General features: G+C 42.1%; 1 protein-coding gene across 1 annotated transcript in view; it reads right to left on the reverse strand.

The window, feature by feature from the left end:
- Positions 1-1,454: 1,454 nt before the first annotated feature.
- The window catches only part of STXBP5L (syntaxin binding protein 5L), a 177,184-nt gene continuing 154,603 nt past the window's right edge, over positions 1,455-24,035 (reverse strand). The window contains exons 20-26 of the mRNA XM_063394030.1: positions 19,997-20,167; positions 7,808-8,047; positions 6,549-6,909; positions 5,430-5,595; positions 3,545-3,656; positions 2,950-3,170; positions 1,455-1,941 (exon numbers count right to left, since the gene is read on the reverse strand). Of these exons, the coding sequence (XP_063250100.1) occupies positions 1,900-1,941; positions 2,950-3,170; positions 3,545-3,656; positions 5,430-5,595; positions 6,549-6,909; positions 7,808-8,047; positions 19,997-20,167 (1,313 nt within the window). The 3' untranslated portion in view covers positions 1,455-1,899. The remainder of the gene's footprint in view (positions 1,942-2,949; positions 3,171-3,544; positions 3,657-5,429; positions 5,596-6,548; positions 6,910-7,807; positions 8,048-19,996; positions 20,168-24,035) is intronic.

Below are 24,035 nucleotides of genomic sequence, written 5' to 3' on the forward strand. Positions count from 1 at the left end.
AGTCTCATTCCCAGTTGAGCTAGACCTGTAAGGGCCATAATTTTGATTTTTGCCTACAGCAAAATGTAAAAATCCTGTAACTCATGAAATTGTTCTGCTACAATGCGAATTTAAAACTTCACACCTCAAATCTCTTCCAACCCTTTAACTTGTGCAGTGGGCCAACTGTGAGGCCAGACTTGTGGATGGTACAACTTCCTGGGCTGTATTTTACTGTAGGTAAAGGAAGGAGATGGAAAAGACATCTTTGAGAGGGATCATCTGAACACTGTGACGATACAAACACCAGTGAAGTTAAGGTCTAGGTGGGAGTGGGATGGTGCCTGTCTCCATCAGTGTCCATCAGGATTCCTTGAAGGGACAGAAGGTCCCTTACACTTCTTCAATAGAAAAATTTTAAAGGCTGTTTTCCCCGTTTTTCCTCACTTTCTTTTTTCTAATTTGAAGCCATATCCAGACACATGAAAACAAGCCTTCAGTGCCTTGTATCCAAGCCAATCTTAGAAAAATTTCTAACCTAAGAGTTGGCTTGTGTGGCAGTGAGTCTTGTAGGGTAGGGTGCAGCATTCCAGCAAGATAGACAACAAATCCAGCTTACTGTTCTCTTCTGTGGCTGCAGGCTGCAGAGTTTTCTGCAGCATTCACTGTGAAAACCAAAGAAGCCACTTTGAAGCAGAAGCAAATTACTTGTAGCAGTGCGAGCAGAGCACAAATTGTCACTCACCCCTGGTGTCACTTTATATCTGTGTTCCATATGAATGTTGACAGTGGTTTCCATGCTCCTCCCTGGCCCACTGTGTAGTGTTCCTGCCTCTAATCCCTCTCTCACAGGTTTTGGGGGTTGTTTCTTTGCAGGTCCCCTCTCATAATTTCAGCTGAGCACTTAAGCTGCTCTGCCAGCTGCTAAGCAGCCTCTGTGAGCAGTGTTTGACGAGACTGTGCTTTCCCATCTTGCCTTTCCTAACTTGAAGCAATGCTTCCCAAAGCTGGTTTTCTGTTCCTGCTACTGGAAATAAGGCAACCAAGTGATACAGACTCCACAGGGATGAAAAGTGCCACGGCCCACCTTCAAGGACAACAGATGAATCTAGTGCACATTTTAAAAAGTATCGATTGGGATGATGTGCCATGTGCTCTGAATTGCAAATAAACCATCTATGCACATCTTAATGACCTTTTTAGATAGTGCCTGTCCAGCTACCTGCAAAATTGTTAAATTTGGGGGATAGGATTTTAAGGTTTTTTATTTTTCTGGTAGGAGTTAAAGAGCACTGCTTGTGAGCAAGGCTTTTCAAGGGAAATCAATAGCAGATAAGAAAATGCAGCTCAACTTATTTTTATGTGGAGAACAGTAGCAAACATGCTTGAAATGTACTGGCCTTTTATAATGTCACTTTTAAAAAATAAAGATTTTTGTCATTTAAGGTGTTTTTTCTTTTTTTTTCTCAGAATAGAAATAAATCCCATTTTTCTTCGGTCACAACATGCTTCCTTTTTCTCTTTTTTTTTTTTTTTTTTTTTTTAAGTTGGCAATTAGTCATGCAAAGTTTTATAAGTGCATTAACATTCGAGTTTGTACAGAATATTTTTAACCAGACGCACTCCCCACAGTTCATACCTACAGCTTCTGAAAAACTACATGCCACAGTGATGGTTGAGTTCCTTTTGGGAAAAAATCGGCCACCCCATGAGTCAGCTGTTGGAAAGACCCTCATGATTCCAGCTTCCGTCCCATGGTCTGTAAAATTTCTCCTCAATGTGATGAATCCAATAATAGTAACAGGAAAACATCTTCTAGGAGAAAAAACTGTCTCTGGCCAGTGACTGGTAGATTTGGGAATAAAGGTTGTTTCCCTGAACAGTGTTCTTGATAAAGCCACAAGCAGCTTCTTTGAAAGTCTAAAACTGGTACCACTTTTTGTCCTTGTATTTGAGCATCACCTACAGAGATGGGGAAAAAACCAAACAAATGCAATCAAACACCGCCCTGCATTTGAGAGACCACACACGACCTAGGCCCATTAAGTGTCAAACTTTAGAATTAATAAATGCAGAACAATGCATTGCTTCACTACCAATGTCAGCAGGTCTTGAGGCCACTGAGATCTCACATTTAATCTCACAGTTATTACATTAAAAAAGCATTACCCGCTATTGTTGTTTTTAGAAGATTTATCCCGAGGAGCTTTAACTACTTTTCTTCTTTAAAAATTAAAGGAACTTGCTTTCTATAGGAATAAAAAGACACTTATCTATGGAGCATAGTAGATATGTCCTGACTATATAAACTTCTTGCATTTCAGGGCACGTTCTTTCTGCCTCACACTTACAAAAGCCAATAGAAATGTAAAGGTCGAGAGATGTGATGCACATTAAATGAAAAACTTGCATTTTGGGAAGTAAGCTTTGATGTTGTTTTATCTTCAAGAAAAATCACTTTAGTTTTCCCAGTCTTAACAGCATGAGATGGAAAAGCTTTCCATTTCCAGCTCCAAGCACAGAAGCTATTCCTATTCCTGGCAAGGCCTTTTCTGCATAACAGTACCACAAGGCTGTACTAGTAATGTTCTCCTCTTCCCAGTAAGATCCATAAAGGTTGCTATACACTCATCCACCTACCTGTTTTCTGCCCTACTACATGGATGTGCTGCATTAAGTGGCATAAAAAAACAAATCATAACGAATTAGTGAGAAAGGCAAGATGAGAAGTGTCCTGTTCTAAATTCAGAGGCTGGAAACGTGAAGGAAAGGGGTGCAATGGCAGTTTGTTTTTGGCATTCTGATAGTTTGGGAGCAGAAACAATGTCGTGCCAGTTGTCACGAGCACACCTCCAACACCATGACTGAGTGAAGGGAGAGAAGGGCACTTGGCTTTCCCAAAGGGAAGCAAAGGCTGGGTGGCAGGGTTGGCAGTTCCCGGTTCCAGGGCGTGGGTGCCAGGGCTCCTACCTCGTGGGCATGTTTGGAAAACGCCTCAGCGCTGGCCATCATGCTGGCAGTCCTTTCATCCAGCTCGCCCAGCTTCTGTCCCCTCTCGTCCAGGGCGATGCGTGCGCGAGTCAGGTCCCCGATGACCCCGCCCGCGGCTCCTCTCACGCCTTCAATCCCGCCGGACCCAGGGATGTGCTGGGCCAGGCTGCGAGAGGCTTTTCCTGCTGTGGCCTCGCCAACTGCAAAGGAGAAATGGACAGAGAGACAGGGATGAGTTCCCGGCCTGGCTCTGCCAGTGCTCCTTAGTCTTGAGCTGCAGCCCTGCAGCAGCGATGTCATTTGAGGGGCACATGGCACATGTGGAAGGCTTTGCTCTGTCACCATCACATCTGCAGTGCAGTCATGTGTCCCCCACTCTGCTCATCAAAGGGGCTGCCAAGGTGAAGGAGTTATGGAATGGCAGAGAAGGACGCTTCCCTTCCTCCACTAGGTCAACTTTTTCTTTTCATCAATCATCTCAGTCTTGTGTATTGCTCCATTCCTAGAAGACAAGGGCAGGGAATCTCAAGAATGATTTTCTCCCGAAAAAAACCCCAAACAATAAATTACTCACAAAGCTCCTCTCTGTCAAAAGCTTGTCCGCTTCCTCCGAAAAGTCCTTTGAGAAAGCCTCTGTTTTGGGCTTCTGGTGTTTCCACAGGAGTAAACAAATCCCCAAGCATGTCCTAGTAAAGCCAGAAAAAAGTCCATGTAAAAAGTTAGTGAGGTGAAAGTGCCTCTAGGTGTTTTCTTGATTTTCATTAACAAGCCACATGCACTGGATCTGATGAACTGGTTTTAAAAGAGTCTGTTGTGTGAACCATATGTTGTAGGTAATATTTGTGTATTCTGACAAATGCTTAGGCTAACTAGACTCTCTCATGCTTTCAAAGGGACCTGGTTTGTCACTGCCCAGTCCCAAGTTTGTTACCAGAGGAAAAAAATTGCAGTTAATACAGAATGAAAATACCAGTGATAAGGTCACATTTTGCTTAGAATCAGCAGAGGTGACACTATAACTGATTAAACAATCTGTTGTGTATTTGCATTTTGCTTTAGTGGTTGCCCAGACAGGTTTTCTTTTTGTAGCACACCTGAGTTCAGTGCTTGCCAGCAATTCAGAGTTTGGTGGTTTGTCGCTTAGTTGATTTCTTTTTTTAAACAAAATTCATTACCTTCCTGCAACCTTTCCCCACCCCATTAGTGTGCCATCAGTAATGAATGCTAAAAAGCACATCTGCTGAAGGCACTGCTCTGGTGCCACATCTTGGAGCAGTCACTCCAAACAAGTGTCAGGCTCAGATTTATTTGCAGCAGTACCAGGAATAGGCGGCTCTCTGGAAAAAAACCAAAGGGAAGAGCGTGCAGTCCCATTAGTGTTTGAAAGCAGGGGGTTGTGTGCACTGGGAACAGTTTCTGCCCTGTTGCTCAGCTCTGTGTTTGCTCAGCCAAGCCTCAGCAGGCAGATCCAGCTGCTGTGCTGCACACAGTGCTCGCTCCTGGGGGCTGAGTGTGACTCACAGCCACTGCTCCTCTGCACAGCCACCTGCTCGGAGAAGAAAAATTACTGCAGCCCTTGGAGCCTGAGTGGAGCTCTCATGCAGCCCAGCTTTGTTTTCCCAGGTAGCAGGTGATACTGGGTCATCTGCTTTCTGTACACACATAATGACCATGCAAACCTTTTTTTGCATAAAAGTCAAGATAAAAGCAGCCACAGTCCAGCAGTGCAGAGAACCAAGGGCTGTGTTTCCCTTTGCTTGGTAGTTGCATGATGCTGTTAAGGTTGGTAAAAAAAAATAAATCTAGCTTATAACAGCCTCTTGCTGTAGGTCCACAGTCTAAGATGAATCGGTCAAACCTTTAGATTATTTTCAAATGGGCTCCTTGCAAAACGATCTCCTCTCTGGTGCACAAAAGCTGGTGTGCAATGCTGGCTCCTCAAAGTGCCTTTTCAGACTTGAGACAGACAGTGCTGTGATGTGAGCTGAGCAGCTCAGCACATGTTATTCCCTAGGGCATAATGAGTGCTGGCAGGACCATTTCTTTTATACTTCCATTCTGGTTCACTGCTAATTATATAACCCAGAACTTATTCCCCCTCTTTTTTTTTTAAATTTTTTATTACTCATGTTTCTCCCTGTAACCTCTCACAATTCCTTCTCTTCAGTAAATGACATTTTCATTTGCATTTTCATTGTAAAATAACCAAACCAAACCAGCCCATCTCCAACTTGTAAAGATTTTTTGCACAGGTGCAGGTGACAGTGCATGAAAAAGCCCAAAGAACAACAGAGCTGCTGACTTCTCTCTCTTGCTTTGGCACCATTCAGTCAGGGCAAGTGGAGAGGAACAGATCTGTCCCCCCTCTGCAGCACTGTCCTTATCAGGGCCAATTTACCCCTGATGAGTGAGGCTGCCATCCCTCCCACAGCCGGGCACCAGTGAGGTGTGAGCCCTACCTGCAGGCTGTCACACATCTCCTGGCTGTACGTCAGGCGCTGGATCTCCGTGGGAGAGCTCAGGTACAAAGCCTGCCCTTCGTTGGTGAAACAAAAGGTCCGTGCTATCCTCATGTCTGTGACAGGCAAGTAGTTGATGTCCAGCAGTGGGCGGAGGCTGGGCAAGCTGAGGAGAAGCAGATTCCCAGGTTAGTCACCAGCTGCCACACCAGGCACACCTGCTCTGTGCCTGCATTTTAAACCAACTCTTCACTTCATGCTCTTCATAATTGCAACAGCTCAAGTACAGCCCTAAGCTGAGAAATTCAGCTGTAACAACGCTGTATTCCCATCGTATTTGGTTGGCTCCCATGGAGACCTTTCAGCTGCCTTGCCTCCATGGCACAAAGGCTTCTGCTGCTGTCTGGATATGGGATGTGCATGTGGCACAGGATGGCTTGTGCCACACGGCCGGGTCGTTTGCAGGGCAAGGCCTGCAGGGACATCTGGAAAGGGCCAGGCAGGGCCCTGCTTCCACCCAGTGGACAAAGACTCCAGCATCACCTTTGCTGTCCTCCAGCTTCCCATGGTTTGCTGTTTTGGACAGTACTTTCCCAAATTTAAATAGCCTGGCCAGGGAAAGAGGGTGCAGCAAGGTGAAGGTACAACAGGGCTACTGCACAGTCAGCTCCCTGGGGGAAGGGACAAGGAAGGGAAACCAAGTGCTCTGAACAGAAAATCTTCAGAAGTGACAGAGTGGGACTTGGTACTTCACAAAGGATAAGCAGAATCCTTTCTGTGGCTGAATTCTATACTTTTCTATATCTGACCCACCATAACTGAAAAAAATTATCAGGGCTTTCTTTTATCATAGTTAAAAATCACCAGCCATCAACTGTCACAGGTAGGGGATTACTAGAAAAAACCAGGAGCTTGCTTTACTGTGCACCTGCCTGCCTTAACTCCCCACGTGGAGACAGCCCAAGGATCAGGTATGGCTGCGTCCAGGCAGAGAATTAAACACACCCACCAGGGAGTTAACGCAGAGCATCAGGCACTCTGCAGCAAACACAAGTGGAATATGACAGCACTGTGCCACCTCTTTGCTTAGTTTTGCCACAAGATTAGTTAGATAAGTACCTCAGTGTCATGATGTGCCCATTAGCACAAAAGCACGCCAGACAGACGCTGTTACAGAGGGTGACCACATCTGCTCGCAATAAAAAGGACGTTTCGGTGATGTTGTGGACATAAAGACATGTTTGGGAAGGCAATGAGAAGACTTTGGCTTGTTTTTCTGAACAAATGACTGCAAATTGATGATCACCCATATCCTGGGAGGAGGAAGGGGAATGCATGACAAGTTTCCTTTTCCTTGTTTTGTCACCGTCATCAGCGCTGTGTGGATCCCTCCATACTTCATAGGGCCGATGTGTCAACGTCCCCATGCAGTCCAAGCACGCGAAGGTCAGCACGGCTCCCTTCAGTGTCAGGACGGTGCCTGCAGAACAGAATTCCCTCTCACTGCCACTGGCACCACCACCAGACTGGTTGTCAGCACGGCACAGCTGACACCCAGCTCTGGTAAACACAGCACACGCATTGATCCAGCCAAGGGGACAAGGCGTGCTTGCTCAGTTCTTTCTGACCACACGAGAAGGTGAACAAACAGCCTGCCAGTGCTGGAAAGGTCTCAGGCAGCTGATATCTATAATGATGGATATAATACAAGCTGTTGAAGGAGGCCTGTTGTTTACCTCTACGTTATGCTAGTAAAATATTTATTCTCCAGCAGTAAAATTGCTCTAAGTCTGGTGACCTTCCAACATTGTTTTTCTAAACAAACTGGGGGTGGGAAACCTCTGCTTCTGTGCGTTCTCCATTTTTTTGTCCATTTTTTAAGCACATGCTGCCTCTCCTCAGACCTGACCTCTCAGCCCTCCGTTCTCTCTGCTACACCATCTGTCACTCACTCAGCCAAGGATCTCTCCTGGTACAGCAACCTGCCAACATTTTTGTTTCCTTTCCTGAACTCCCTTCTGCTTCTCTGCAGCTTCCTGATACTAATGCAGCCAAACTGTTTGCAGAATCCCAGACAGAATTGTAAACAGGACTGTAATTTCACAATATGAAGGAACTCTGCTAATTTCCCAGTCCTCACAAGAAACATGTAACTTTGCCTGTTACACAAGGCAATCTTTGGAACTAACACAACCAAGTGTCTCTGTCCATGAACTTGTTGGTCCCTCATGAGCATCTTTACCTGTGTGCCCTCCACTCAGTGAGTGACCACACTGATTTTTTGAGACATTTCTGCCCAAAAGGCCATACAAAGTCATGCAGTTATTGCCCCTTTGCACCAAGACAGACAAAAAGCAGGAAAAGAGCTGCACTCTCACCACTTGGTGACACCACGACTGGCTCTGACTGCCGTAAGTCATCACTAGCAGGCAGGTTAAGGGACAGGATTATGACCATTCCAAGGCCTGTTCCAACCCAGAGGCAGGAGGAAACAGCAGAGTCGTTCTTTCGGGCAAAGGACTCCATGAAGTACAAAGCTGTGATCGCCTCCTTTGAGTCCCTGTCGATACTGGACACGCTGGAGCTTCGGGAACGGCTGAAGGAGTTTTCCCTATTTTCTGCACAAACAAATACAAGCAAACAGGCATAAATTACTGCTCTGGGCACAGGCACAAGCCTGCAGCAAACACAAACTCCCTGCAGAGTACAGAAGATAAAGTTTTCTTAACCTGAGCAAACATTCCAACCCTAGCGTGATACCAGCTTGCTGCCAGTGTATAAATAAGTGTGGAGAACGCTGTCAGACATCATCAGTTAGATCTGCATTAGAAATAGCTGTCTATTATGGAGATTAGCATGGACTAATTAGAATTTACAACAGCCTTTGCTCAAAGGACTTGTTCTAAATAGCACAAAGTAATTTTAGACCCATATGTTACCAATGCATTTAGAATTAATCCATGTATCTCATTGCTGCAGGACATGAAGGGAGATGTCATTATCGGCTTCAGAGCATGTGTCCCCTGCTTTGCTCTTGTTGCCATCACTAGGATGCTCTAGCACTGCATTCACAGCCATCATTTATTGTGAAGGTATTAACAACTGCTCCCTGGGGAAAGGACACCCATTGCTGAACTGAATCCAGTCCCCAAAACGTCTCAGGGTACAAATCCACTCTGGCTTTTCAGGGGGTGAAATAAGAAACCTGCTCCGTGCCCTTGGCAACACCTGCAGAGTGAGCTGGCACTGCCGAAGCTCCAGCAGGCAGCATTGAGAGGCAGCTGGAGACAGGGCTGTGCTCTCCCCACTGCAAGTGCCCAGGTACAGAGACTCTCTCTGAGCTTCTCAGGGAGAGGTAACAATGAACAGGCTAAGGAGCTCTGCTTTGCTTTGCCCAGTGTCAGGCAGGAAGCACAAAGCTGTGTGAGGGAACTCCTGGCAACAGCAGGAACATCAGAAGCTATAAAGCAAAGAGGGCTAAAAAGTTCCCTCTGGCTCCTTGAAGAGTCAAGGAGCCAGAGGGAAGATGGGAGTAGGGCTGGCTGCTGCATAGTCCTTGCAAAACAACTTATGCCTTAAGTGATGCTCTTTACCAACCTGTAGTTAAAAACGGGATCAGATCATTGGAAACCCCACATGTTCTTTGGCAACGCTAATAACTGGAGGTGAAGAAATAGTTGAAGGTACTGGGTCTGCGATAAAGGTCTTGCTCCTGAACATATCATTATGAAGCTGATCTGTATCTGGTACGAAATTGTCCTTTTTATAGCTCAGAAGACAGTCACCTCTTCAGAGCCAATAGAAGTGTCTAAAAGGAGGAATAGTTTCTGCCACGGCTGAAGAATAAAATCAGAATACTTTCTCATGTAGCCCAGCTTAAAACTGAGCTAATCATCACACTGTATACATGGTTCCTGTGCTCCACCAGAGCAGCAGCTTTGCCAGAGACTCTCTTCCTCAGACAACAAACGGCAGCATTGCATTCCTCTGCCCAGATGCCTCAGTTCAAAGTCATCCCTACACTGCAGCTCCCTGGGGAAGAGTGGAGAGAACCAGGGCGAAGCACTGCTGGAACCACACCAAGGATTTCTGCCCGTGCTTCTGCCTTAAGTGTTGGCACACAGGGTTGGGGCAGGTTCTCCTGCTACTCTTTTACACTTGGGCCACCTTCTGTCCTTTGAGGGCATCTGTAACTTGTCAAAGAGGAATTACACAGGACAGCTTCTCCTGGCACTTCAGTTCTACTCTCATGGAAGAGAATCTTATGTCTACTTGAACTTCCAAGCACTGCTCTCACCCCATTTCCACTTCCACACAGACACTGCTGCAGCTTTCTAGTTCTGTCCCAGCACTGCTCCATGTAGCTGCATAAACTGGGATTGTTGGCACATCTACAGACACAGCTGCTAATACCTTAAGAATTAGTGTCTCCCATAACCCAAGCACTTTCTACTCCTCCTGCATGGAATGAGTTGGCCCAGCTCCTTCCTGAGCACTGACAGCTGCCAGGTAAAGAAAGGAAGACAGGAATTTCAAGGCAGAAATCATCAGGGCTCCATATACATATATATATATATTTTTCTCCCAAAGGGTATCTAATCCTTAATAAAAATGTTATTATGTAATTAATCTTCTCTTTAACAGGTGTATTAATATCACAGTCACATAAAATTCAAATATGGTGGTGCTCAAGTTAAGAAAGATGTTGAAAGGACAAATGCAGTTAGTGTAGGCGACATACACAGAACTTAAAATATATGATGTGCCATTTGCATGTGTCATCAAGCTTTCTCCCTCCCTAAATTAACAAGAAATGTTCCTCACTCCTGTGCAGTACAGTTAACTAATACATCTCTGCAAAACTGACACTAACAGATATAATCTTCAGGACACTTTTGGGAACATACTGTGCCATCTTCTATTAAATACACTACTCAAACTGAAATTCCAAAGATCAGCAAGACATATGCCAAAATTTGATGTCATTAAACATATCTGAACAGCAAAGTCTGCAACTGCTAAGTGACTTTATTGGCTGGCTCTAAAGCAAGGTAGAAATCTCTCCTCTTCCTAGATTTCAGGATAAATTTACTTAAGTCTTGTTCCCTGGGACTCTTTCCTCAAAGAGATTCTACCCCAAATCCTTCATCTAGAAAGCATGCCACTGTATCCTGGAGAAACACGAAAGCACCTTCCTTAGGAAGTCTAAAGAACTTACCAAATCCTTTGCGAATATGATTTCTGTGTCTTAAAATGACATCCCATCTTCTCAAAGTTGACTTGCCAGTTTGTAGCAATCCTTATCCAACCACCATATTCCAGGTTTTCTGTCCTATTTTCTTTTTCTCACTCTGCATGGTGAGTGTAGCAAGAATGTCAGCTACATCTTTCTGCAGGAGTCTGAACTAGGACCACTTCTTTGCAACATTGGTCAAAGTTGATTTGGACTATGTGGCTCAGCCAGGGGACAGGACATTCACCTGTGAAAAGATCCTCAGAAGTTTGCGTCTTCTCCTCCTCCTGAGAAAATCCTGCTATATGGAACTGTCTCAAAAATGTGCTCCTGTCTATAGGTTGCTTCCTGCTTTGAGGAAGCCCAGTATTCCCTTTTCTCTGAGAGGCACATATCCAACATATTCAGGATCCATTAGGTCCCACACAGCCCCTCAGACCACCACATCCTTTCCCCTCTTCAACTCGCACACCCTGATTTCTTGGCTTTTCTGTTCTCCTGTTAGGTCTCCAGGCTGTTTCTGCAGCTGGCAGCAGAGAGCACCACCAGAGGGATCCAGTGGCCCCTCAGAGCTAAGTAGTGACTGTAATTTGGGAGAGGCTGCTGTTGGATGACAAACAGCTCTGAGCTAAAGCATTACTACCTGCAGTCAGTGCATTTCAAAAAGCTGCATTCCACGGGTCAAGACCACACAGAATAAACACCACTGCTGTGCTAAGAGTAGCCCTCCTTACTTCAAAATGTTTTCATTCAGCCCCATCCTATGCATGGTTTTGGGTTAATGAGCTGCAGATGGAAACTCAGGACCCAGCTTCCTTTGTGATGCTGGACTGGTGATTAAATTTGGGTGATGAGCCAGCAGCGTACAAACAGAAGCTTTATGACTTAAAACCAAGCAAAACCCCTCTAAGTTGCTTCCCACCTCACAGAAAAACACACAAGACACTTCCATGCACAGCAGATTAAAAAGGAAGCCAGTGCTTTTGAGTCTTCCCTCTGTTCATCTGTGTGCAAGCAGTGTGGTGCCGCTTGTCATGTGAGGATGTTCTGATTCCATGGAAGTGCTGGAGCACTGGGAATGCAGCCCACTGCCATAAAGGCACATGCACTGCACAAGGACAGGAGTGGCTGAGCCAAATATTAGCATGACATTTATACAGAAGCAGCCCTGAGTAGTTGTCCCAGTCCCTTCCTTGCCTGACAGAGTGTCCTGTTGCTGGTGTCTAGAGGAAGATTTAATTTGGGGTTTGGGGGTTTTCTGAGAATTCAAAAGATCGTAAATGATTCCATGTGTTTCAACTGCCACCTGTACAGAATGGAGATTGCATTGAATGGAGATTTTTTTTTTCTTTTAACTTCCTTTTGCTTAGCAGAAATAAAACCAGAATTTCCTCACTTTCCTATGGAATTAAAAAACCCCATATGTATGCCATGCCCAACGGAATGCTCTGACTTGTCTATTCCCAGCTGCACCAAAAGCTTTGTAAGGGGAACACATCCTCACATACCATATCTCCCAGGAAATTGTTACTGGGATTTTTATAAAACAGTGGAATTAAAACTAACATAAAGTGTTTTTCTTTATGAAGTTAGGAATCAGGAAAATAAAAGTACCACTTGTTAAGAGGAATGAAAAAACCCAAACCTACCAGTGACAAAGATCAAGAGTTTCATAGCAAATATTTACATTCATTACTGAAGAGTTTTGCAATTGGTTGTCAGTGTCTTTGATGCTATTTATAGGTTCTTTCCTGATGTTACAGTAATGAGTAATTGATCTGTTTATGAAATATATACAAAAGTTGACCTTTTTGACATAGAAATCAATACATTCTGAAAAAAAAAAGTGGAATAGTTTATAGTCTCCTCACTTGGAGAATTCTAAAAGTTTTACTCCCAAACATCAAAACTACTAGAGGCCAATGGAACTGTTTAAAACATTTGCCAGTTTAAGACCATCATCTTACATTTTAAGAGAAATCTGTCACTTTCAAAATTACGTAGTCAGGAAAGCATTCAAAGCTCTGAATGTCAAGGGAAATATACAGTAAAGGAATTCTACTTACAGCATGAATTTGTGTAACATCACAGACACATGGAGACCAAACATGGTACTGATGACAACATTTCAGCAACACAGAGGAGAAAAGGGCAGGAGGTAACACACATTTAGGAAAAGTGCATGTTTGCCTGGCTATAAAACCAACATTTTAACAGCAGCACTCTAAAGCTGCGTTCCACACGACATAATCCACTGGAAAGCAGCAGAAGTTGTCCTAAGCACAAACAATGTGTTAATAATCTGGAATTTTACTGTAAATGATGTCCTGCCAGATCAACTTACTCAAGTTTCCCTAAAATGATGCTGTGGATATGCAGCTTGCAGAGCATTCCAGCCACGGTGGCTGTGTCTGTGCTCTCAAGGAGCTCACAGCTGTGGGATGCTTGACCCTCCCCAGAGGAAGTTCTGAAATGTATTGCCATGATGCTGCTACAGTTAAGGCAGTGTAACCTGAAAGGTTTGATAGAATTCCCACTGATCCAACACTGATGGAATGGATGGCAAATAAAAGCTTGAAAGAAAAAATAGATTCAAGAAAGTAGACCTGGATCTAAGGTATTTCCAGAATATAGTAAAGTTGAGGCTTATGTTTTAGTTCAGCAAGTTTTAAAAACAGTGTCAGGGCAGGATTATTTTTCATGTTGAAAAAGTAGAAATAATTTCTATAAAAATGCAAAAGATCTTTGCAGTAAGAATCTATCAAAATTCCATTGGATTTTATGAATCACTTCCCTTGACTTACACAAGCAAACTGTCTTTATATTAACATCACAAAAAGCTCAATTTGGACTTAGTTTATGAGTTTGGACATATGTTTTTTATTCAAAGACATCACAATTCTCTAGAACTGAAATCTCAGCCTGAACTATCCATTCTGCTGAAGCATCTTTTATGACACTGACAGTTCAGGAAAGAATAACTTGTCTAACTTTTATACATGGAAGTACCCAAGGATAAGGCGGAGACAAAAGGCATCATGGAAGATGATGAAGCCATGCCATGGCAACATCTCTGCCTCCACACCTTTCTCACCTGGGCCACTCATGGTGCTGGGGACCTCAGCCTCATCCCCAGGCTGCCACTGGGGTGAAAGTTCAGAGATCTGCAAAATCTGAACCTCCAGGGGCACTGGGAGTGGAAGAGGCAGGCCAAGGGAAGTGACCGTGGATATAGCAAAACACTTTGGGTCGATCTGAAGTGATGGCTAGCAAGGAAAAAAAGCTAAATTTGAGTTGCTTCACCTGGAATCAAATCATTATTTAAATTAAAACTGACTAAACTGACTAGATATTCAGTGACTCCAAGAGTAACAATATTTTCATTGAGTTGGTTGTTTTAAAAACAAGGACAATTTGCAGATTCTCATAAGAAATCAAGCTGATCCTAGTAGAACCTAACAGAAAACGTACTTGAATCATGGAATCCTCCTTTCCAAGGAAAGTAAGAAACACTTTCTAGATCTAGAACAAGTCTTCCCTGCAACATTTTTATCTGCTCCTCTGCACAGACAAGAAATATGGTGACAAACACAACAGTTAGTCAGGACTGTGCTTTACCATAGTGTTTCTCAGTTTTTTCCTGTTATACAAGTCTTACCAATTACACTGATGGCAAAGTAACTCCAAACGCTATCAAAATTGAAACGATTTACAGGAAGAATCAACACCATCAGCTCCTCCCTGAGAAATCAATCAGCCAATCAATGTAAGGGCTTTTCCACGTGCTATGGAAGTCCAGCTGTGAAAAGCCATGGCACTCAGGGGCCTCGTGAAGCGTGGCCCCAGGACTGCTGTGCCATGCCCAGGGGATCACGTAAGCATCACTCTGGCTTGGCTGCTGGGCAAGGAAGCTTACCAGAAATGATCCACTCTGCAACACAGAGAGTTATTGGCAAAGGGAATGTGCTGGAGAACATGAGCTGTTCTGAAAACCTGCCAGAGAAGCAATAACCTCCTCAGAGAATTAATTTCTGCAGTTAACTACCCTTGTGATCGAAATGAATCCCCAACTGTCTTCCTTAAGTCAGGCTTCTGCCTTAGTAATTTATGTCCTGTCCTTTTCTCTAGAGACACAGACAGCTGACTATTCCCTTCCTCTCTGCAGTACCCTGCCATGCATTTCAATACTTTTGTGCTTTTTCCCCCCAAAAAGGTTTTTTTTTTTGTTTTCTTGAAGGCCTAGGAAGCACTGCCTTAAAAACTACACCAACCAACCTCTTGGCCATCATTACCTACCTCACATCCACACGTGGGCTGCAGACCCAAGAGACTCAAGAAAAAGAAGAGCTAGTGATAAAAACAGAAACCTCCTTCTTCTACCCCCACCTTTTCACATGGAAAGGAAACCTCATGGCCACATTTACTCATCCAGTGCAAAAAATGCCAATGTGTTATGGATACAGCACTGCTGGAGACGGCTTAACAGCAGAGCCTTAAGTGGCAGGAGAAAAATTATATAAATTTTATATAAATTAGACAGCAAACACTGCAATGCTCAGCACACCAGGTGAGTCTGCTGCCTCAGGCAGTGGCCTGTTCGCTAAGATAACTACTCAGTATCAAGTTTCAAGACCCCAACTACAGCATACTGGACTTGGCTAGAAGTTTTCATCAGGCTACCTAAAAGGCGTTTTTTTAATGGTAATTTCCATAAATACTTTTGATGAATAAAAAGAGTTTAAATTACATAGTATGTACCAAATACTGTGTATTTTCCAAAACAAATTGGACAAAACCATGCAGATGAGAGAACAATTTATCCCTGAATAACTGTAGTCATCCTATGCATACACAGACACAAAAGAAAAACTTCAGGTATAAAAGTATACTGGATCAGTTAAAATGGAAATTGTGTTGTACTTGCCATAGAATTTTGATAAGATCATTAAAAATAAGAACTACTTCAGTGGTTCATTTTGCCAGCTCACAGTGACACTTCAATTCATGTACTCTGTATCAAATTTTAACTGCCTATAATCAAAAGAGTTAATCCAAAACCTAAATGCTGAAACAGAATTGTTTTAAAGGAAAGCAAAAGCAAATTCCAAGTCTTTGTTATTAGCATTCCTAGAAAACTACAATGCACAGCAAAACCTTGCTAGGATTCCTTGTTCAGAGGTAATTCTGTAACACCCTGTGTAAAACCTGTAACACCTTTCTAAAACAAGGTGATTAGGCTGGACTAATTTAAAACTACATAATGGGGAACAAAAATAGTAAAAAAAGGAAGACAGTCTTCTGTCACTGCTGCTGGAAGTAAATGGACTTCCAAACACAACACTTCAAAGGAAAAATTCTACTCTGTGTTTTCTTCCCATGAGGTATGATGGAACCACAGGTGGACAAATGTATGCAGAATGCCCAGATTTCCGTATGGATGCAGACAAGGAAAACAAAATGGCAGACTCAGCCAGCAAAAGCCAGAGAGGAACCTTTGGAGAATGCAAAATGGCTTAAAAAGCAGTGTTTGAAAAAAACAGAACAACCAATAACCAAGAAGTATCAAATCTGAAAGACTTCTCATAACACACAAAGCAAGGAGAAATGTGTGCCAGCACGTGTATCTGTGCACACATCCATGCACCCACCAGCTACAGAAGTACAACCACACTGAGCTCCCTCCCACAGCAATTTTATTTTTATTCTTTAATGTCACTGTTTTCTTTAATTCAGGGTTTTCTTTAATCTAAAATTGCAATTAAAAATTCAAACACACATTTTGTTTTCCTGTGCAGAAAAGCAGCAGATGTTTGGGATCTAATAATCTACACTGCAATTCTTGATCAGATTGGGATCTCTGCAGGTTTAAAAACTATGATGTTAACTCTTAGGCTGAGATGGACTATTTTAGGTCTGTGCCACAGTACAGAAAGCCAACCAGTCAAGCCACATATTTTCCCCAGGAAGCTAAACAAAAATTTAATCCCTATTCCAGTGTTTCTGTGAAGACCTGCAGAAAAAATTGGGTGCTAGTCAGAACCCAGAGGTGGAAGAGACTGAAACATGAGCAGTGCAAATAGCTACAGCCCTCAAAGAAATCCACTAAGCTTGGAGACAAAGCACATTCCCATTCCATAGAATGTTACCATGGGTCAGAATCTCTGTAAGGATTTTATTGGCTAAGAATAATCTGTATTCATGTGTATTTTTTATTACTGTTTAAGAGCACAATGTTAACTTGCTAATAAAAATGTAGTTTATACTCTGTGCAAGAAAGCCTTATCAAAGAAATATAACCACTAAGTCCTGAAATCTCAAAAACTTCTTTTCAAACGGGACTTGAAGTTTAGACTTTAGAAGCTCAGCAATGGAATTTCCTGTATTTGTGGGTTTGTTTACAATGCCCACAAATTCTTATATTATCTCAAGAAATATACTGCTTAATCAAAAGTATGTGAAAACAAGATTGTTTAGAATCAGTGATCACAGAGTAGTTTGGGCTGGAAGGAACCTTTACAGGTCATCTGGTTCTAACCCACCTGCAACAAACAGGGACAGCTTCCACTAGGTCAGGCTGCTGAGAGCCCTGTCCAATCTGACCTTGAATGTTTCCAGGGATGGGGCATCCATCACCTCTGCGGGCAACCTGTTCCAGTGTTTCACATTAAAAAAAAAATCTCTTCCTCATAAATAATAGTATGCTATTGAGAATTTGCAAGGTTCTAATTTTTTGCTAAAGTAAGATATAGAATACTGAGGATCTACAGAATTTTTTACTACAGCCATGAGAGTGGTGCTTTTATGAAGGCAGAAGATACTGAGATAACATGCAACATTTCAAAAAGCATAAAAGAGGATGATGAGGAGACTGGGAAAAACATAGGTTTAGGCAGTAATGATGCACCACCCCTCCGCCACCACTACCTGGCTTTTGAATTATTCTGCTATGAATGTGGGAGAAATAGCAGCACTCATGAATCGGAGCAGTTTGCAATATTCCAACCTGCAGACAACAAGACAACTACCCTGCCCTTCCCTCCCCCCTCACCATTTCCTTCCTATGATTCATCATTGCAAAGACATTCTTCAAAAATGTTTGTCTATATCAGGAATCCTTCTGCAGAAGGAAAGAGGTGAGAGTCAGCAAAATCTTGACAATCAGCTCACTGGAACAAAGTCAGAAGAATGTATTGTGTGAAAGTTTGTTGAAAATAGACTTGATGAAAATGCTGGAAATACAGTTCCTATTCTACCAGGAGGTCATATTTGAGTAAGTAGAGTTCAAAATCCAATGCAAGGAGAGAAGATTAATTTATTATTCTAATATATATCTTATGATTGCTTACCAAAATGTATTATCTTTTTAATCAAATCATATAGAAGAGGTTGTAAAGAGTAGGAACTGGAAGCATTATTAAAAAAAAAAATCTCCAAGTATTATCAGTGCCTTGGAGACAGGCTTAAAAAAGGTAAGAACCATTTATCCCCACACAAAAGGGGTTTTTTTCTTTTTCTTTTTTTTTTTTTTTTTTAATGCCTAAGAAGTCCTTCTGAGATAGCAAACTCTAATCAAAATTCTACTCTGGTAGAATAATAAAATCCTACCAAATTCTAACCTGAAATGCTATCTTTCTAGAAAGCACATAAAATATGTATCTTGACTCACCTCATGAGAGTACAAAAATAAAGGAAATAATTTCTTGGGAATATATCTATTGTTTGTGGCAGCATAGGCTCCTAAGTAGCCAATAAATTCTTAGCAAAGAGGGGAATTTTTTAATGTTATTTTGGAACAATTTAACCAGAAGGTTTTGATCAAAGCCACTTCCACATTAGAAAGAGAATTCTTATTCTCAGCATATTCTTTCTCAAATCTTTTAACTTCTCTTCTTCCTCTTCCCTCACCCAAAGAATCTTTCAAGCATCGTACCACCTTCCAGCATATTATTCAGTAGAAAAACCTTTAGAAACACATCAAACCACTTGACAAAACAGTGTGTCTAGAAATTCAAGATACATGAACAGTGGAATGTCAGTCATTCCAGGCAGATCAGGCAGTAGAGCCAGAACTCAAAAAACAAATACTGCCAACTGAAAAACAGTTTAGACAAACTGGACAGAAGGCTTTACTTTACTGAGAGACCACAGATAATCAGAGAATTATTTTAGTCAACAGACCTGCTCAAAGGTGACTTGTACACATATCCACACACCCAAGGACAAACTCCAACCATGCTCCATCACATTACATGCTGATATAAGTGACTCTGGAGGCTGTCTGGCTCACTCTTGCAACAGTCGTTTCACTGACTTTACTGAAAATTTTAATACTATTTAAGTGATACTTTTAAATAGGAATTTTTAACGTCAATTAATTCAATTTCCTTCTCAAGCCTGAAAGGAATTTGGATGATTATCTCTAAAAGAAATACACTTTTATATTAAAATTGATAGATACTATAAATAGCCATGAGCAACATAAAGTGAATCTTTCATGACATAGGTATGCAGAAAAGCAACATCATACCATTGAAAGCATCACTGTATTGCTAAATGTTTTGTACAAATGAGTCAGTGGGGCCTTAGGGGGCTGTGGGCTCTGCCTGCCAGTGACCCTCTTTACTCTGGGAGGATGGGAGGGAAGAAGAAAAGAAGCATAAAAGGATTAGGTAATACTGTGGCCTTGGCAGGTACAAGTGCAGGTACAAGTGTGCTGATATTGCAGCGGGATCTGCATACCAGAATTCCAGAAGAGTTTGGTACTAATAGGATGAAGAAAACCACTCAGCAATAGAAACTACTGTGGCAGTGGTATATTTTCCATCAGGTTGCTGTTACAGGACAGTGTTACTTACCATGTTTGTGTGGCACATAAAGAGAGCTATACAAAAGGGTTATGTTATGCTCACAATCTGTCATTAATGTGCAGGGAAAAATTTGCTATTTTATATTACCACAAAAACTAAAAAATCAAATCTAATAACAGGTAACAAAAGTATATTGAAACCACTTGTATTTAAAAACATAAAGGTAGACAATCTGAGCTATACAATTGCCCTTGCTCTGTCTTCACTAACAGGTGTGGAAATTTGGAAGTCCTGGTTCCAGCTGTAGCTGTGATGCAGACACCCCTGCAGGTGGGCAGGTTAGGATACAAAAGCTCCTCACAAGAGGAGGATTGGGGTTATGGTGTTGCTCATTGCCTACCAATTCAACAATTCAAGTGTCACTTAGCTCAAGGCAATACCCGAGACAAGGATCCCGCTGAACTTACTCCCTTTCACACCCGGTGAGAAATTCTCAAATACCTGGCAAAAGAGTCATTGCCACCCACCTTCTGTGGTGACTGGGAGAGAAATCTCCATGCAGGCTGCAGACTGGGCTTTCCTGAAGGGGGGCCTGCCGGGCCCTCGGCGGTTTGCTCGTGACACATCCGCACTGGAGAGTCGTTTGCCCGAGCCGCAGCTCTGCGATGTTGGGCTTGTACAGTGACCATTCACATGATCTGGAAAGTGAACGCAACAGATGCTCGGTAAAGCGTCAGCTCCCAGCATTCGGAATGGAGGAGAGATGGATGTTCTGATTCTTGAGAATGGGTAAAATCTGATCTGCTGTGGATAACTACTGAGTGCTTTACCAATCCATCACATTTACTAAAAAAGAACTCACCATTTCTTTAAGGTATAGCTTGACAAAACCCAAGGGCCATAGAACCGGTACATGTTCTTAGAGCTGCACATCCCACAGCATTTTGCTGACCTGTGCACGCAGGCATTTACCAAGGTACTGCAGGTAACACTGACACCCTGCTGTTGTGTCTCCTAAGAGATGCCGAGCCAATTTGAATGTTTTCTTTTCTTTTAGCTCTCGAAAGAACTGCAAGTATCATTTACTACAGAGTAAAACTCAGAGCTAGACATCTTCCCTGCCTGACTCAAAGCTACATGAAACAGGCCCTATTTGAGATAATTACAAAAATAGCCATAATATTGCTAAGTATTTTATTTTTTATATATCATAGATTTATTTTACTTCTAAGGAAACTGCTGAACAATTGATTTGTCTGCTACAGCTCTATAGAAATGAGGCCATGGTCAATCAGCACAGTGCATGTTGCTGTCTCATGGGGTGGGAAACAAAACACGCCTGCTTCAAACTCTTACTACATTCGTCTGTCCTTTGTCAACAGGTCTTTAAACCACAGCAACCACTGATCAGGGCTTGGATCAGAGTTCAGAATTGGACTGGACTGCAAAATATTCATGTGATATTTTTCTTCCTCTCATGCCTGGCAAGACAAGATGAGGAGACTTACTGAACACAATTTCCCCTTCAACATGTGAAATGATACACACCCAGGTATAATTGAGTTCTTTTTGGTCAGCAGGTTATTTTAAGTAAACAGCAGCTAATAAGTAAAACAAAAGTTCAGATTCATGCAAGCACACTGGATATTTCATTCAAAACTGTAAAAGCTCAACACTATAGGTAGGGGTTTCTGCCTTAATTTGGGGTTAATTCCCACAGTCTTGAGGTTTCTGCCCTAGTTTTAAATGTCAGGTTATTTATATCTGAGAATTATCTTAGTCTTTAAGAGTCTGTACTTAAGGATCATATTCAGTCAACTGTCTCTGATTTGTATTGTATCCAAGGAAAAGATGAATGTTCCTGTACCAAGATAAATTTATTTCTTGGTTACCACGCCATGACAGCACCAGTGTACATTATGAAAAGCTATTTCTATATTTCTATATATTTCTATATTTCTATATTCACTCAATATTCCAGTCCTATAGTGAATACAGTGTATAGTGTGGTACATTTAGTCTTTGAATGTGCAAGTCATGTCCTTTCCATGTGAAAACAGTTCACTCTTAATGAACAAATGTGGAAAAAAAAGTTCAGAATTATAGATTAGAAAGCAATTTAGTATCTGTACTGCGTAACAAAATAGCTCTGTAGGAGACACAACTTCCATGCTTCTTGTCTTTTTTCCTTAATACATGGCTATTAACTGAGCTAACAGCAGATATAAAACTGATGTGGATGACTCATTCCATTTTTAGTTAGGAAATTTTCCAAAATTTCCTGGAACTGTTTGTATATTTCAGCAGAAGGTCCTGTGAGATCGGGGGCTTTGTTCAAGGACACAGACTGACTGTTCAACCTCTGCAACAGACACATCCTCATCCAGCTGCTTCCTTTCTTCAAAATTCAGTTTGTGGGAAGGTGTTTCAGCATGATATCTAATTATCTCCAGGGGGAATCCTAGGAAGTGGTGAGGAGAATAATAGAGTGAAAAAAAATCATATTCTATAGAAACATCAACAACATTTGATTGAGTCCTCTCCCCTGAGCATTGTACAGAATGGCCACAACACATCCAAACCCCTGTTCACTCTGCCACACTTTGAGAGGAATGCTGCTATGTTTCTCTAAGTTTGCTGCCTTGTCTCAGTTACCTTCAAAGGCCCACACAAAATCATCCATAGGATCTGGGCACCTAAATCGCTTTAGCTGTTTTGACAATGCTTTTTTGAAAAAGCAAAGCCTGTTCCTGGGAAGAAAAAAAAATCAGGCCTCATTCTAGAAGATGTAGGGATATCCCTTCAAGTACTGAAGCTGGTGAAATATTAGTGGGTGCTATAACAAGGAGCAGAAAAGGGATTTTATCGATCAGCTACAAACTTGTCTGTATTTTAACACTGTTCTGTTCCTCTGATTAGATACAACTTTTTCAAATGTATACAAGAAGAAATGTAGGTCTTCAAGCCTTAGTAAAAACACCAGCACTGTACAAAAAGTAAGATAATGATAGGAAACATGACTACAAGGTTTTTTTGTGGAGAAACTGAAAAGAATCCAGCAGATAAAGACCATTTAAATCTATGAGAAAACTCTGTGTGTATTTAAAAATTAACTCCTCATATTTTTTAATGCTATACGCTCTGTGATACAAAACAATTCTAAAGAAAGGTTATGTACTCTTTAAGAAGGGCTTCCTCACTGCACTGTCTGGAAAAAGATGAAGTGTGCAAGAAAAATGACAAGAAAAAAAGAAGTACTACTTTTCTACAGTGTACTTTGTAAGGGAGAATGAGAATGTTCAAACTCTCAGCCTTTCAGAACAACTGCAATGATTTACTACCCCTCTGAGGCCTGAGTCACCTGATTCTCCTTTGCCATGACGGATGTCTCCCTACCACTCCAAAGAACACGTACAGGAGGCTTGTAAAAACACGGCTTTTTTCCAGCTTTCTTTGATTTGTAAGGAAAAGCAACACTTTAACTTCTGTCCTTGCTGGAATACTGCTTTTGTCACATGGTCACTGGGGCTCTTCTCGGCTTGGAAATATTGCTTGATATGGAGCATTAGTTGATATCAGGGACTTAATGTTGTACTTAAGCAGCAATGCACAGACACAATAGTGCAGCAGCTCCTCACTCTCTCTTCTTGTGGAGGAGGCAAAGAACAGCTACTGCTGAAGAAAACTGCACAAAACACACCTTCTCTTTTCTACCACTGCATTTGCCATCACCTCCTACCCCTTCTCATGGGTGCTGCTGCCCATGAGGTGCAGGGAATGAGAATTACCCTCTCCAGTGCTCCTGGATCCCTTCAGCCAGTCCCACACTAATGCAATATATTTGGGCATCAGGGTTTATCCTTGAAGCAGTCTTCAAACTGTGTAAGAGCCATCCCACTATGCCAGGGGAGCAGCCTTGTCTATTCCTGTGGATAGTGAACTAAACGGCCAGGGCTCAGTTTGTAGTTATTCTGACCATTAATTTGAAAATTTAGGGCTCATGCAAGCCCTTGGAAGTAATCATAGGCAATTACCCCTTTAGTCCATTTAAAACTAATTTAATTGTATTGGTTTAATAAAACAGCAGTAAATCATTGTATATATGATGTATTAAAATACATAAAAGTTCATGACATAAAATTCTGTAATATCCTCCATGTGCTGCTTCTACAGTGCAGTTCATGGTTGTTGGCCTTTGTCTGGGCCCATGGAATTACGAATAGTTACACATAAGAATTAAAAATGCTTTATCTGTCCCTCTTACCAGTCACTAGCACCATTCAGTGCCCTGTGCACCCCACAAACTGCTTTCAAAAGCAAAGAGAACTGTGCTGGATGTAAGGCAAGAGTGTCACACAAAATACCAGCGGGATCAAAATCAATAGGAACTGAAGAAGTAACATCAGCTACTGTGAACCTGATGAAACTACCGAAAAATGTGATGTGCAATGTGACAGCAAGCAAACCTGCAGGGCAGCCTCAAATTAAGCCAATTTTTTTTTGAGGCATGTTGCACAGGAACAATATTTTATACACACATGCTGATTTTAGCTTACACACAATAAC

This window comes from Prinia subflava, chromosome 3, assembly GCF_021018805.1.
Source record: "Prinia subflava isolate CZ2003 ecotype Zambia chromosome 3, Cam_Psub_1.2, whole genome shotgun sequence".
Taxonomy (NCBI): Eukaryota; Metazoa; Chordata; class Aves; order Passeriformes; family Cisticolidae; genus Prinia; species Prinia subflava.